Genomic DNA, 16,019 nt, shown 5'->3' on the forward strand with positions numbered 1-16,019 from the left:
GTCTGGATTAGATGAACTCGTTCAGGTGAGTTTTGGATGATTTTTATGTGGTCTGGATTAGATGAACTCGTTCAGGTGAGTTTTGGATGATTTTTATGTGGTCTGGATTAGATGACCTCGTTCAGGTGAGTTTTGGATGATTTTTATGTGGTCTGGATTAGATGAACTCGTTCAGGTGAGTTTTGGATGATTTTATGTGGTCTGGATTAGATGAACTCGTTCATGTGAGTTTTGGATTATTTTTATGTGGTCTGGATTAGATGAACTCGTTCAGGTGAGTTTTGGATGATTTTTATGTGGTCTGGATTAGATGAACTCGTTCAGTTGCTAACTAAAGGTATTATTCGTTTTCCTCTAACTATAGTTATTCGCCATGATTGACATGAAGCCTCCAATATCACGAGCAAAGATGATGTCAGTTACTAAATCAGCAATCAAGGCTATCAAGGTAAGTTAGGTCAACATTAAGAGCAACGTGTGTGTGTGTGTGTAGACTGTGTATACTGTATAAGGACCACTGTCCTGTTCATTTATCAGATTAGTGTCTCATTGGAAAAATGAAATACTGGTGAATTTTTTATTTTATTTTTATTATTATGCTAAAATGTGACCATGTCTAAATTCACACCAGGACACATTTTCATCTTGTTTCATGTCCCCCTCCTCAGCTATACAAGCATGTCGTCCAGATTGTGGAGAAGTTTATCAAGAAGGTAAGTCAGGGAAAAACAACCATGGAACTATCAAGAGTGGGGTCGCTTTGCTTTCAGACGATGCCAGTAGCCTAAAGTCATCCGCTTTGCTTTCAGACGATGCCAGTAGCCTAAAGTCGTCCGCTTTGCTTTCAGACGATGCCAGTAGCCTAAAGTCGTCCGCTTTGCTTTCAGACGATGCCAGAAGCCTAAAGTCGTCCGCTTTGCTTTCAGACGATGCCAGAAGCCTAAAGTCGTCCGCTTTGCTTTCAGACGATGCCAGAAGCCTAAAGTCGTCCGCTTTGCTTTCAGACGATGCCAGAAGCCTAAAGTCGTCCGCATGTTGCCCATCCGGAAGAGTTTGTGCATATTTTGTGACGTTTTTATTTGTTTTAGTCTTTGGCGAAGTTATTATTTCGGGCTGTTCGTGCTCACATTCTTCGCTCTCTCGGCGGAAGTTAGGGAAGTCTAAGTCCCTTCATCATTGATTTGTCAACAGTATGGATTCTAAAATTGTTTCTCATTCGATGAGAGACAAATGTTTCATTCAAATTTGTGCAAGTATTTCAAACATCTTAGGTAGATGTAAAATCGTGTGACTAAAATCTCTGCAAAACAAAATGTAAATCAATTACATATTTTTTTTGTTGAGGTGTCTTAGATTAATTCTGACTATTTTGAGGAAGTGTATACTGGCTATGGCATCTCAAGATGGACAAATGGTACTATTGCTGCTTTTTTTCCCTTGTTTTTTCAAGCGAGTATGCGAGCACGCTCGTTCGGTTTGCTTATAGGCGCCAGCCGAACTGAAGCATGCGGAAGGCTTCAGCCCTGGAAACCATAAAACACAAACTAAACTTTTTACTCTTTTATAAAATGGTTATAAAACATTTAAGGTTTTGACCCTTATTGTAATTTGTAGACCAGTGATAAGGTAGAAATACCAATGATGATGATGATGATGATGATGATAAAATCTGAGCCTTGTTCCTCAAGTGTAAGCCAGAGCTGAAGGTTCCTGGCCTATACGTGGTGGATTCTATAGTCCGACAGTCCCGACACCAGTTTGGAGTGGACAAGGACGTCTACGGACCCAGGTTCCAAAAGAACTTCACCCCGACCTTCCAGAACCTCTATCTTTGTCCACACGATGACAAGGTAGGTTACTACTGTAGCTGTTTTTGTTTTTTGGGGGGGGGGGGGAGCCGTGGAGGGTCGTGTTCAGTTAGCCGTGGAGGGTCGTGTTCAGTTAGCCGTGGAGGGTCGTGTTCAGTTAGCCGTGGAGGGTCGTGTTCAGTTAGCCGTGGAGGGTCGTGTTCAGTTAGCCGTGGAGGGTCGTGTTCAGTTAGCCGTGGAGGGTCGTGTTCAGTTAGCCGTGGAGGGTTCAGTTAGCCGTGGAGGGTCGTGTTCAGTTAGCCAGTAGTTGTTGAATCATGGATGATTGAAGCTTTTGGACATCAGCACAATGTTGAGGGAATCCTATCTGAGTCAAGAAAAAGATACTCGTAAGATATACAAAACCTTGCAAAAAGCCTATCCATCGGACAATCTCTTAGAAAAAATATATAAACTATTGGAACCAAGACTTAAATAGAATTGATATTGGCATAAGATGTTGGAACATACTGAATTAAATTACAGTTAATGAAAACGTATGTTTTTAATCCAGTATAAATTAATGTATAGGATGTATTATACAAGAAACAAATTCTACAGCACAACGGCAGAGTCTTGGCTGAAGTTTAAAACTAACGGCGACTCAGTAATTCAGGCCTTCTGGGAATGTTATGACGTCAAAGTTATGGACAGAGTTAGAAAGACTGCTGTCAGAAGCATTACCATGCATGTTTACTTTTTAATCCGTCTATCGCCATATTTCAAGACATGGGGTATGAGGCTGCGGTGAGATACCCGATTGGTTGGACAATATTATTTTCGTCACCTTATTTTGAAGAAGCTATTTACTTAAATATTGCAAGTCAAATGATAGTCCAACATTAAAGGGAAATGTAAAACAATTCAACCCCATATTCATCATCTTCAACACCAACCCAACATCAACAGGAAGATAAGTGTTTCCAATGATGAAATGTTTCATGGTGTGAATTTATACAAGGTCACATTTTAGCATCAGAAAAATAACTTCACCGGTATTTTATTTTCCAATGAGACACTCAACTTATCAGATAACAGGACAGTGCTCCTTATACAGTATACACAGTCTACACACACACACACACACACGTTGCTCTAATGTTGGCGTAAGTTATCTTGATAGCTTTTATTGCTGATTTAGTGACTGACATGATCTTTGCTCGTGGTATTGGAGGCTTCGTGTAGTAGGCCATGCCTACTACAGAAAACACAGCCAGGCATCTCCGGGCCGGCGGGGCTTTTGCTGAAGGAGCTCTGCTTCGGCCTCTGGTATAATTATTGAATACTTTATTGAGTTTACCGGTTGGAGAAATGTGTTTTCGTATTGTGTAGAAAGACACAACGTTACCATTTTTAAATGTCTGAATGTGTGAATTCAGTATTTTTGCTACTTTTGGATATCACCTAGGCCTATATGATCAGGAACAGTAATACATCTCTTGAGATTAGTCTTATTGTTTTTCTGCAAGATATCAATTGCCACAATGTTTGTTCTTCAAATTCTGTATTTTATTGAAGCTAAAAATGAATCAAATAGCCTACATTATCTTGAAAAATAAAAGGTTTAGTTTCCCCAAGTTTCAGTTTGTTTTTTCAGGTGTTTACACGCAAAGTTACCAATTTTCATAGAAAAACAACAAATGTACATGTTTTAAGTCCACAACAATGCTTAAACCACATTAGAAGACCACTTTTGAGGTCTGGTAAAATCAGATAATGTTTGGATGTAGTTACCCTTAAATACACAGCTAGCAAGAGGCTGTTTAGTGGTGTTTTTGTAGTGAACATGATATGGTAGAGTTCGCAAAACAAATACCCACTTGATTGATTCAAATAATCATATCTTTCTGCCAGGTAAGCCTCGTCTACTTTGTAGTTAACATTCAATTGAGAAGGTTTTTAACCTCTCTTGGGTAGGGGGCAGTATTTTGACGTCCGGATGAAGAAGGTGCCCAGAGTAAACTGCCTGCTACTCAGTCCCAGAAGCTAAGATATGCATATTATTAGTAGATTTGGATAGAAAACACTCTGAAGTTTCTAAAACTGTTTGATTGATGTCTGTGAGTATAACAGAACTCATATGGCGGGCAAAAACCAGAGGAAAAAAATCCAACCAGGAAGTGTGGAAATCTGAGGTTTGAAGTTTTTAAAGTGATTCCCTATCCAATATACAGTGTCTGTGGGGTCATTTTGCACTTCCTAAGGCTTCCACTAGATGTCAACAGTCTTTAGAATGTTGTTTCATGCTTCTACTGTGAATGGGGAGAGAATAAGAGCCATTGGAATCAGATGAGTGAGAAAATGACGAGCTCAGTGGCGCACTCTCCCGTGAGAGTTAGCTGTGTTCCTTTTCTTTTTTCAAGAAAAGGAATCGTCCGGTTGGAATATTATGGAAGATTTACGATTAAAAACGTCCTTAAGATTGATTCTATCCATTGTTTGACATGTTTCTGCTAACTGTAATATAACTTTTTTGACTTTTGGTCTGAATTTACTGCGCGAGCACAGTGGATTTGGATTACTCGACTGAACGCGCAAACAAAAAGGAGGTATTTGGACATAAAGGATGGACTTTATCGAAACAAATGAACATTTATTGTGGAACTGGGATTCCTGGGAGTGCATTCCAATGAAGATCATCAAAGGTAAGTGAATATTTATAATGCTATTTCTGAGTTTTGTTGACTCCACAAGATGGCGGGTTTGGTTTTGTGACTGAGCGCCGTACTCAGATTATTGCCAAGTGTGCTTTCGTTGTAAAGCTTTTTTGAAATCTGACAGTGGTTGCATTAAGGAGAAGTGTATCTATAATTCTTTGAATAACAGTTTAATATTTTATCAACGTTTATGATGAGTATTTCTGTAAATTGATGTGCTCATTCACCGGAAGTTTTGGGAGGCAAAACATTTCTGAACATTACACGCCAATGTAAAATGGGGTTTTTGGATATAAATATGAACTTTATTGAGCAAAACATGCATGTATTATATAACATTAAGTCCTATGTGTGCCATCTGATGAAGATCATCAAAGGTTAGTGATTCATTTTAGCTGTATTTCTGGTTTTTGTGACGCCGCTCCTTGTTTGGAAAATGGCTGTGTGGTTTTTCTTGTCTAGGTGCTGTCCTAACATAATCTAATGCTATGCTTTCGCCGTAAAGCCTTTTTGAAATCGGACAGTGTGGTTGGATTAATGAGAAGATTATCTTTAAAATGGTGTATAATACTTGTATGTGTGAGAAATTAGAAATATGAGATTTTTGTTGTTTTGAATTTGGCGCGCTGCTATTTCACTGGCTGTTGGCGAGGTGGGACGCTACCGTCCCACATACCCTAGAGAAGTTAAGAAAGCCTTTCTTCCTACCAGAAGACTGTTTCTTTAGCATCAACGCTAACAGCTACGCAAAGTGGTAGTCACGCACTGCGCACACACACGGACGCACGTTCTCGTTGCAGGAAATACGAATCACTGATGCATTCTGTTCACTTGGTGAAATTAATTCATTTTCAATACATTTAATTGATTCACTGCTGAGGTCAATACATTCTATTGTAATGCCTGGATTCCTTCAGGGCCCTAATGATCATATTTGGACCAGAATGAGGCTCTCGTCTACCTATTGTTCCTGCTGTGATGATTCTTCATGAAATGTTTTCAGAATAATCACCAAAAAGCCTCGGGGCCAATATCAGTAGCCTACGCAAATTAGGGAGTCAAATGAACAACTCACACAGATGAGATTCGGTAAGTTACACTGACTAACGAGAGTCACTGAATTTAGCGTCACTGTCTAGCGAGGCCCTGACGTCCTTGGGAAGGAAACCTGGGAAATCCTTTGGTTTACTGCCCTGATGTGATACCATGGACATATAATCACATGGTAATGATTCATGAATAGCAAAGGGATATAAGACTTTTTATTCAGTCAGTTTGACACCTTTTATAAACTAGTCAACACTTCCTGTTCGGTGGCCAATCAACACACAGTAAATGGTCTACTATACGCCACGTCTCCGCGTGGCTGGTAATATGAAACGGGTGAAAGAAAATAAATGAATGTGTCAAATAATTAGTATAAGATGTTTGACTCATCGTTACCACTTACACGGGACATGCAAATTCACCAGCATCATGCTCGCTCCATACCTGGTGTGGGTGGTAGTCAGCTAATTACTATTGGGCCAGGTGTGGGTGGTAGCCAGCTAATTACTATTGGGCCAGGTGTAGGTGGTAGCCAGCTAATTACTATTGGGCCAGGAGTGGGTGGTAGCCAGCTAATTACTATTGGGCCAGGTGTGGGTGGTAGCCAGCTAATTACTATTGGGCCAGGTGTGGGTGGTAGCCAGCTAATTACTATTGGGCCAGGTGTGGGTGGTAGCCAGCTAATTACTATTGGGCCAGGTGTGGGTGGTAGTCAGCGGACAACCTAAAGCGTAACTGTAAACTTCTCTCATTATGGGTTCCTATCTATCTATCTATCTATCTATCTAGAGTAAGATCATCCGTGTTCTCAACCTGTGGCAGAAGAACGCTGTGTTTGAGATGGATGTCGTCCAGCCCCTGTTGGACATGGCTACTGGCTCTTTCGACCTTGCTCCCTCCCCCCAGGAGGACCTCCAGGCCCAGCCCCCGGTCTCCAGTACCTCCATAGCAGCAGCCCAGCCCCCAGTCTCCATAGCAGCAGCCCAGCCCCAGCCCACAGTCTCCATAGCAGCAGCCCAGCCCCCAGTCTCCATCGCAGCAGCCCAGCCCACATTCCCCAGTGCCTCTATAGCAGCAGCCCAGCCCCCTGTCTCCATAGCAGCAGCAGCCCAGCACCAGGCCCAGCCCCCTGTCTCCATAGCAGCAGCAGCCCAGCACCAGGCCCAGCCCCTGTCTCCATAGCAGCAGCCCAGCCCACATTCCCCAGTGCCTCTATAGCAGCAGCCCAGCCCCCTGTCTCCATAGCAGCAGCCCAGCCCCCTGTCTCCATAGCAGCAGCAGCCCAGCACCAGGCCCAGCCCCTGTCTCCATAGCAGCAGCCCTGCCCCCTGTCTCCATAGCAGCAGCCCTGCCCCAGCTCCCACAACAGCTTCGTAACCCTGAGGCCCTGGCTGCCGTGGCCCAGCTCTTCCAGTCCGGACAGGGACACGAGGTGAGTGAGAGCTATAGAATGAAAGTATACATCACAAAACCAGGTCAGAGATTCTAATTCCTAAGCGAAGAGGTTACCTGTCAATTTGCCATGGTCAGACGTTATACTCCAGTTATACTAAGTCTATTGTTATAGCTATGACACAGTACTAGCTCATACACCCCCAGAACAACATGACTGGGACAGGAAATAAAAATGAATACGTCTGTTGTTTTCTCTTTTTAGTGTTTGTTCTTCACTACAATCATCCATGACTCATTTGTCTGTTTACTGTAAACAATGTAGTTCTTCTGAAAATAAGTTTCTATACCAGGCTAATAAAGGATAAATACATGATATTCTCTTGCTGGTAGCAACTGATTTGTTGGATTGTGTGTAATTGGATTGTTATTCCTTCCTGTCTGTGTCCAGCTTCAGAAGATGCTTCTGAGGTTCCAGCCAGGGCAACAGAATCCACCTATGGTTCCCAACACCGTGTCTGACCAGACCCACTCACAGATGGTCCAAGGCCAGCATAACACACACCACACACATCCTACAGAGCAGAATAACTCACTAGCTAAGGTAATTCATTATTGTACGCAAAGCAAATTTCTGACCAACAGACAAATTTTAAAAGAGGCCTAAATCTAACAGGACAGCATTTCCGTGGTTTTCATAAAGCCTCCTTGAAATGGGTGTTCAGTCACGGACATTAAGGCAACTCTAGTGTGATTTGTTATGGATGTGTCGCTAAATCAGGGTGTTATGGCGGTCTGTCTTCAGAAACTCCTGGACCGTTTTGATTACGACGATGAACCAGAAGAAGTGAAGAAAGAGGAGTTGGATTCCCTTGTTCCAGGAAACGTTTACGGTGGCCAGTTTGCTGGTCAAACGCCGCCCAACATGGAGCAGCAATTTCAGGGCCATATGATGGGCCAGCCTGGGAGGCAGCAAACACCTGGTGGAGGATACCCTGGTCTGAACAAGGGCTACAACCAAAGCCAGCACACTGCCCAGCAGAACCAGGACCAGGGAAACCACAGAGAAAGGGAAGATCCGTCTGGGAGGAGGGATAGTAGGGAGGGGAGGCAGCGCGGCCACAGCAGGAGGTCACGCTCCCGGTCTGGCTCTCGGTAAGAAGCTGGATCCATGGTTGATAGCAGTTGGTTTTGTTGAGGACACTTTAAAAAAAAAAAGTAAAGTTTTGTTTAGGATGAACAGATCCTCTGTAACACAACCCTGCCCGTTTCCCACCTTTTTAGCTTGGCTTTTAGTCCATGATTGTACTGTTATTTGAATAATCCTTTATTTCTTTTATCAGTTTGCTTTTACCTATTTCATTTTACTGTGAAGTATGTTTGCGATTTTTAAAATGCACTTGATCTCTCCAGATCTCCCAGGAGAAAGAGGTCCAGCTCTCGCTCGCGGAAGCCCCGACACTCCTCCCAACGGTCCGGGTCTCGTTCCAGGGAAAGTCGCTGGAACTCCCCTCGCTCCCGCTCGCAGGAGAGGAAGGAGAGAGAGAAGGACAAAGACCGTAGACAGAAAGGTCTGCCCAGCATCAAGAGCCAGACACTCAGTGGTACGTACTGTCAGATACACAAGGAACTGCGTCCCAATTGGCACCCTATTCCCTACTACTTTTGACCAGGCCCCATATTGAATGTTTCCCTCGTTGTGTAGTTTGCACCACGACTCTGTGGGTGGGCCAGCTAGACAAGAAGACTTCTCAGCAGGACGTCATGTGTTTACTAGAGGAGTTTGGGCAGATAGACTCCATTAATGTAAGTATGAAGCTGACACTTATCTACTTACTTACTGGCACCCTAATCCCTTTTTATAGTGCACTACTTTTGACCAGGGCCCATCAGGAATAACCAAGGGAGTGCTCTGTATAATAGGGGTGGGGGGGGTTGACCTTGAAAAATGCTCTAGGAGCAACTTAGGTAGTACCAACCTGTTCCCTCTCCCCTCCAGATGATCCCTCCTCGTGGATGTGCCTACATAGTGATGGTTCACAGGCAGGATGCCTACAGAGCTCTACACAAACTCGGCAGAGGATCCTTCAAGGTTAACCAGAAGGCCATCAAGGTACTTTTTGATTTATTTATGTACGTTAACCAATTTTTCAACAATATTTTTTTTTTTTTATTTTTTTATTTTTTGTGGCCAGGCCAGTTTGTCAAATAACATTCTGATTTACAATGTAGACCTGGTAAATATGGGGCCTCTGGCTCTTTTGAACCTGTTTAGGATAGGGGGCAGTATTTTCACGGCCGGATAAAAAACGTACCCGATTTAATCTGGTTATTACTCCTGCCCAGAAACTAGAATATGCATATAATTATTGGCTTTGGATAGAAAACACCCTAAAGTTTCTAAAACTGTTTGAATGGTGTCTGTGAGTATAACAGAACTCATATGGCAGGCCAAAACCTGAGAAGATTCTAAACAGGAAGTGCCCTCTCTGACCATTTCTTGGCCTTCTATAGCCTCTTTATCGAAAACAGAGGATCTCTGCTGTAACGTGACATTTTCTAAGACTCCCATAGGCTCTCAGAAGGCGCCAGAACGTTGAATGATGACTCTGCGGTCCCTGGCTGAAAAACAGTAGCGCATTTGGATAGTGGTCGATCTGAGAACAATGAAACGGGTGTGCGCGTGCACGTGAAGAGTCCATTTTACATTTTCAGTCTTTGAACGAAAACAACGTCGCCCGGTCGGAATATTATCGCTATTTTACGAGAAAAATCGCATAAAAATGGATTTTAAACAGCGTTTGACATGCTTCGAAGTACGATAATGGAATATTTTGATTTTTTTTTTGTCACGATATGCGCCGGCGCGTCACCCTTCGGATAGTGTCTTGAACGCAAGAACAAACGCAGCTATTTGGATATAACTATGGATTATTTGGAACCAAACCAACATTTGTTGTAGAAGTCCTGGGAGTGCATTCTGACGAAGAACAGCAAAGGTAATCCAATTTTTCTTATAGTAAATCTGATTTTGGTGAGTGACAAACTTGGTGGGTGTCAAAATAGCTAGCCATGATGGCTGGGCTATCTACTGAGAATATTGCAAAATGTGCTTTCACCGAAAAGCTATTTTAAAATCGGACATAGCGATTGCATAAAGGAGTTCTGTATCTATAATTCTTAAAATAATTATGTTTTTTGTGAACGTTTATCGTGAGTAAATTCACCGGAAGTTTGCGGTGGGTATGCTAGTTCTGAACGTCACATGCTAATGTAAAAAGCTGGTTTTTGATATAAATATGAACTTGATTGAACAAAACATGCATGTATTGTATAACATAATGTCCTAGGTGTGTCATCTGATGAAGATCATCAAAGGTTAGTGCTGCATTTAGCTGTGGTTTGGGTTTTTGTGACATTATATGCTAGCTTGAAAAATGGGTGTCTGATTATTTCTGGCTGGGTACTCTGCTGACATAATCTAATGTTTTGCTTTCGTTGTAAAGCCTTTTTGAAATCGGACAATGTGGTTAGATAAAGGAGAGTCTTGTCTTTAAAATGGTGTAAAATAGTCATATGTTTGAAAAAAATGAAGTTTTGGGATTTTTGTGGAGTTTGTAATTCGCACCACGCCCTATCATTGGATATTGGAGCGGTGTTCCGCTAGCGGAACATCTAGATGTAAGAGGTTAAACGCAATATTTAAAATAAAAACACTAAGGAGATTGTTCAGAACTGCAACCAAAACGCTTCCATTTGACTTTGCAGTGCTACACATTATTTTTTTATTTTTTTATCGGTCGCTAGGCTGCCAGTGGGGGGAAAAAAATGTAGCTGGTCACGTTTTTGGCTCACAATTTGTTTTTAAATTGTATTATCAAGATTTATTCAAACAGCAATGGGTTATGCAAACCAGGTATTCAAAAAGTTTGGTCTGAAGTCTTTGTTGAATCTTTGTGATGCGTATTTCAGTCATCATGCTGTGTTTGAATGAACATTTCTCGAGGCTTTCCCCACAAAACCTTCCCGATGTTGACTGTAAAGTAGGCAGAATGATACCTGGCAGAATGATACCATGATGATTTTTATCAATTGCGTGTTATTTTTTGTTGTTGCAAACTCTGCCATCACATGTAGCCAACATTGTACAGTACAAAAACACCAATAGCTGCTAGTCTCTTGCTAGGCGAATTAAAGGACAACTACTCACCCCCCCCAAAAAAATGTCCACGATTGTTACCAGACCTCAAAAGTGGTCTCTTCTGTCTGTGTGGCCATCGCTAGGGCAATGGCTGGTCTGCTCTGCTTGGAGTCAGAGTGGATGTGCAGAGGCCTAATACAAACTTTTTTTAAGTAAAAATAAATGTCTGCCATCTGCTGTGGCAGATAAATTATACCGGTCATTCATGTTTTTTACCAGGCAAAATATTTTTCCCGCATTGATTACACCAAAAATCATGAGCATGCTTAGTAATGTTTTTAAAACAAGGAATGTATTACTATTAAGAAGTAATGTTGCATATTGCGCAATTTTTTTGGGGGGTCCTGAGTCTTTAAAACCCTCCGAAAGGATCAGACCACTTTTTTTCCCCCAATTTTCGCCTATAATGACATACCCAAATCTAACTGCCTGTAGCTCAGGACCTGAAGCAAGGATATGTATATTCTTGATACCATTTGAAAGGAAACACTTTGAAGTTTGTGGATATGTGAAATTAATGTAGGAGAATATAACACATTAAATCTGGTAAAAGATAATACAAAAACATATTTTTTTGGTACTGTCTTTGAAATGCAAGAGAAAGGCCATAATGTATTATTCTAGCCCAGGTGCAATTTAGATTGTGGCCACTAGATGGCAGCTGTGTATGTGCAAAGTTTTAGACTGATCCAATGAACCATTGTATATCTGTCCAAAATGTTGTATAAAGACTGCCCAAATGTGCTTAATTGGTTTATTAATACATTTTCAAGTTCATGATTGTGCACTCTTGTCAAACAATAGCATGGTATTCTTTCACTGTAATAGCTACTGTAAATTGGACAGTGCAGTTAGATTAACAAGAATTTAAGCTTTCTGTCCATATCAGATATGTCTATGTCCTGGGATTTATTTTTTGTTACTTACAACCTCATGCTAATCATATTAGCCTACATTAGCTCAACTGTCCCCCGGGGATGGACACACACCGATCCCTTAGAGGTTAAACCAAAATATCACAGATGAGACATGTTCATTCTTTAAGTGTGCCCATGAGCCTCTCACTAGTCCAGGACGACAACTTCTCTTCTCTTTAGCTAGTAGTGGAAGCCAACTCAAACATTTGAAAAACTACTTACCTTGTGAACATAACAATGTAAATATCCAAGAAACACAAGGATAAAGTCTCACTTTAATAGTTATACCAACTTTTATTCCTGTGCGCGTTGCTTCAAAAAACAAATCTCTCAGCACTTCACTCACAGGCAGTGTTGCTGTGCGAGGTTGGTTAGCTATAACGTTAGGATTCATATTTCTTTGTGCATTACCACATATGAGACAAAATGACAGAAATACTTTGAAAACAGCTACTGCAGAATTTATTTAGCTTTTAAATCACAGCCAAGACAATGCAGCAGTGGCTTTGGGACAAGTCTCTGAATGTCCTTGAGTGACCCAGCCAGAGCCTGGACTTGAACGATCGAACATCTCTGGTGAGACCTGAAAATATCATCTGTGCAGTGACACTCCCCATCCAACCTGACAGAGCTTGAGATGATGTACAGAGAAGAATGGGAGAAACTCCCCAAATACAGGTGTGCCAAGCTTGTAGCGTCATACCCAAGAAGACTCAAGGCTGTAATCGCTGCCAAAGGTACTTCAACAAAGTACTGAGTAAAGGGTCTGAATACTTATGTAAATGTAATATTTTGTTTTATTTGTAATAATGTAGCAAAAAAATAACTAAACCTGTTTTTGCTTTGTCATTATGGGGTATTGTGTGTAGATTGAAGGGGGGGGGGGCAATTTAATTCATTTTAGAATAAGGCTGTAACGGAACTGTGGAAAAAGTCAAGGGGTCTGAATATTTTCCGAAAGCACTGTAAAGGGTAATGGCAGAGCAATTTTGTGAAAATGTGTAGCCATTTTCGTAATATTTCAGACTTGTTTTATTGAGGTTTTTACCTGAAATTGCACTACCAGCCTGTTATATTCTGAATTGTTGCAATAACATCCGGCTGCACTGAGCCACGTAAAACTACACTAGCCCATCCCCCACCGCCTAAAACATGTAAACAAATGTAGATCATACAAACAGGAGATGTTTCTCCATTTGTAACATTGTGTGGTGATCTCAGAAGTGGCACCATAGGTCCCAGAGTGGTGGGGGAAGAATTGTTTTCCTTGGGTTTTTCCTGATCTGGTAGTAGGCTAACCAACTCCTGGACCCTAGTTAATAGCATATCACAGTAATGAATCAGGTTAAAAATAAACTGTCGTGATATGATGTGAATAGATTTTTTTTTTTCTTCTTTGGGTCATATGATGATAAAATAAAGCTCCTTTTTCCCATGAAAACATTCACCTTTTTTACCAAGAGACAACTGCGATTTAAACGAACAGGGCTGAGATGGCTTGATGCGGAGTTCCGTGGTGTAGACCTTTTTACATCTGTAATGGAAAAAAATACTCGTACAGTCATCACTGTGATTTTGATTAATTTCAGTCAATCATTTTGGATTTAAAAGGTCTAGATGGCTTAGCCACCCGACGTGTGACTATAAACCAAATTTGATCACGGTCTCAATTTTTTCAGGAGACAAAATCAGCATATTTTAGATAGGGAGTAACGCTTAAACTAAATTGGGTTTGTGAACATTTTAGGGGGGGGGAATCCCTAACTGAAAAAAATGTATCACAAATCTACCGTTAACAGGTCCCAAGCATCATCATAAGGGGACATTTTAAATTGAACTAATGCCTAACACAACAATGCTGTGATGTTAGTAGGACGTGATCTGCATCTTTCAAATTATTTGCCACGGATATAAACCACTCGGCACGTCATCGTCTTTTTAACAGTTGGTGAAATGGCAGAGTGAACCAGGGAAGTGACAGTAGCGAAGTCCTGTATTGCAATGCTTTGAGAAGGTGGTGAGATGCAAACTTTTGCGAGGTGGAATTGAGCTACTGTGGCAGTAGAGGTGCAATGCTGAAAGGGGTTTACCGTGAGACCCAGCCCTGAACCGGAGGCACCGTGAGACCCAGCCCTGAACCGGAGGCACCGTGAGACCCAGCCCTGAACCGGAGGCACCGTGAGACCCAGCCCTGAACCGGAGGCACCGTGAGACCCAGCCCTGAACCGGAGGCACCGTGAGACCCAGCCCTGAACCGGAGGCACCGTGAGACCCAGCCCTGAACCGGAGGCACCGTGAGACCCGAACACCATACGTGGTGCGACAGATTGTTGGACATCAATGAACACGTTGTCATACAACAATGCAACGACCAATCACATTGATGAGAAGTTGGGACAGGAAGTCCCATGTACTACTGACAACAGAAGATGGAGGAGAAGACACGCAGCAGAAACCCTAAAACGGCATTAGCTACCATTTGTTGCTGAGTTATTGGGGGGGGGGGGGCAGGCAACAATGTGAGTGCCGTCAGGTGGGGTTTCCACTAGATAGCACAGCCACAAATTCAAAATGTACTATATCGTAAATATCCATGAAAACAAACATTTTCGCTTTTTTTGGGGGGTCTTCGTTTAGGTTAGGCATAAGGTTAGCAGTGTGGTTAGGTTTAACCCCTTAAGGTTAATGTCCGCTCCCCGCGGAGTTCTAATTAGCATAATACATTTTTAAAAACCATACAAATCTGTCAGTTTAAGCTAACGATGTATTTATTTTTGCATTGGATGTGTCTCAATCCACCACATTTACAAACTCAGCAAAAAGAAACTTCCTCTCACTGTCAACTGCGTTTTATTTTCAGCAAACTTTTAACGTGTAAATATTTGTATGAACATAAGATTCAACAACTGAGACATAAACTGAACAAGCTCCACAGACCTCTAACAGAAATTGAATAATGTGTCCCTGAACGAAAGGGTTGAAATCAAAAGTAAGTCAATGCAGCTGGTGGCCACACCAGATACTAAGTACTGCAGTGCATATCCTCTTCATGGACTGCACCAGATTTGCCAGTTCTTGCTGTGAGATGTTACCCCACTCTTCCACCATGGCACCTGCAAGTTCCTGGACATTTCTGGGGGAATGGCACTAGCCCTCACCCTCCGATCCAACAGGTCCCAGACGTGCTCAACGGGATTGAGGTTCGGGATCTTGGCTGGCCATGGCAGGACACTGACATTCCTGTCTTGCAGGAAATCACGCACAGAACGAGCAGTATGCCTGGTGGCATTGTCATGCTGGAGGGTCATGTCAGGATGAGCCTGCAGGAATGGTACCACATGAGGATGTCTTCCCTGTAACGCACAGCGTTGAGATTGCCTGCAATGACAACAAGCTCAGTCCGATGATGCTGTGACACACCGCCCCAGACCATGACGGACCCTCCACCTCCAAATCAATCCCGCTCCAGAGTACAGGCCTCGGTGTAACGATAATTTCTTCGACGATAAACGCGAATCCGACCATCACCCCTGGTGAGACAAAACCGCGACGACTCAGTACAGACCTGCCTTACAACAGGCCTACAAGCCCTCAGGCCAGCCTCTCTCAGCCTATTGTGGACAGTCTGAGCACTGATGGAGGGATTGTACGTTCCTGGTGTAACTCGGGCAGTTGTTGCCGTCCTGTACCTGTCCCACAGGTGTGATGTTCGGATGTACTGATCCTGTGCAGGTGTTACACGTGGTCTGCCACTGCGAGGACGATCAGCTGTCCGTCCTGTCTCCCTGTAGCGCTGTCTTAGGTGTCTCACAGTACGGACATTGCAATTTATTGCCCTGGCCACATCTGCAATCCTCATGCCTCCTTGCGGCATGCCTAAGGCACGTTCACGCAGACAAGCAGGGACCCTGGGCATCTTTCTTTAGGTGTTTTTCAGTCAGTAGAAAGGCCTCTCTAG

The 16,019-nt window shown here is 42.5% G+C and overlaps 1 protein-coding gene across 1 annotated transcript in view; it reads left to right on the forward strand.

Annotated features, from left to right (window-relative positions):
• The window catches only part of LOC106613351 (SR-related and CTD-associated factor 4), a 44,630-nt gene that overhangs the window by 1,463 nt on the left and 27,148 nt on the right, over positions 1 to 16,019 (forward strand). The window contains exons 2-11 of the mRNA XM_045687049.1: positions 365 to 448; positions 669 to 713; positions 1,689 to 1,850; positions 6,341 to 6,723; positions 6,824 to 6,983; positions 7,395 to 7,547; positions 7,749 to 8,098; positions 8,357 to 8,547; positions 8,649 to 8,749; positions 8,943 to 9,056. Of these exons, the coding sequence (XP_045543005.1) occupies positions 365 to 448; positions 669 to 713; positions 1,689 to 1,850; positions 6,341 to 6,723; positions 6,824 to 6,983; positions 7,395 to 7,547; positions 7,749 to 8,098; positions 8,357 to 8,547; positions 8,649 to 8,749; positions 8,943 to 9,056 (1,743 nt within the window). The remainder of the gene's footprint in view (positions 1 to 364; positions 449 to 668; positions 714 to 1,688; positions 1,851 to 6,340; positions 6,724 to 6,823; positions 6,984 to 7,394; positions 7,548 to 7,748; positions 8,099 to 8,356; positions 8,548 to 8,648; positions 8,750 to 8,942; positions 9,057 to 16,019) is intronic.

Source organism: Salmo salar, chromosome ssa09, assembly GCF_905237065.1.
Source record: "Salmo salar chromosome ssa09, Ssal_v3.1, whole genome shotgun sequence".
Taxonomy (NCBI): Eukaryota; Metazoa; Chordata; class Actinopteri; order Salmoniformes; family Salmonidae; genus Salmo; species Salmo salar.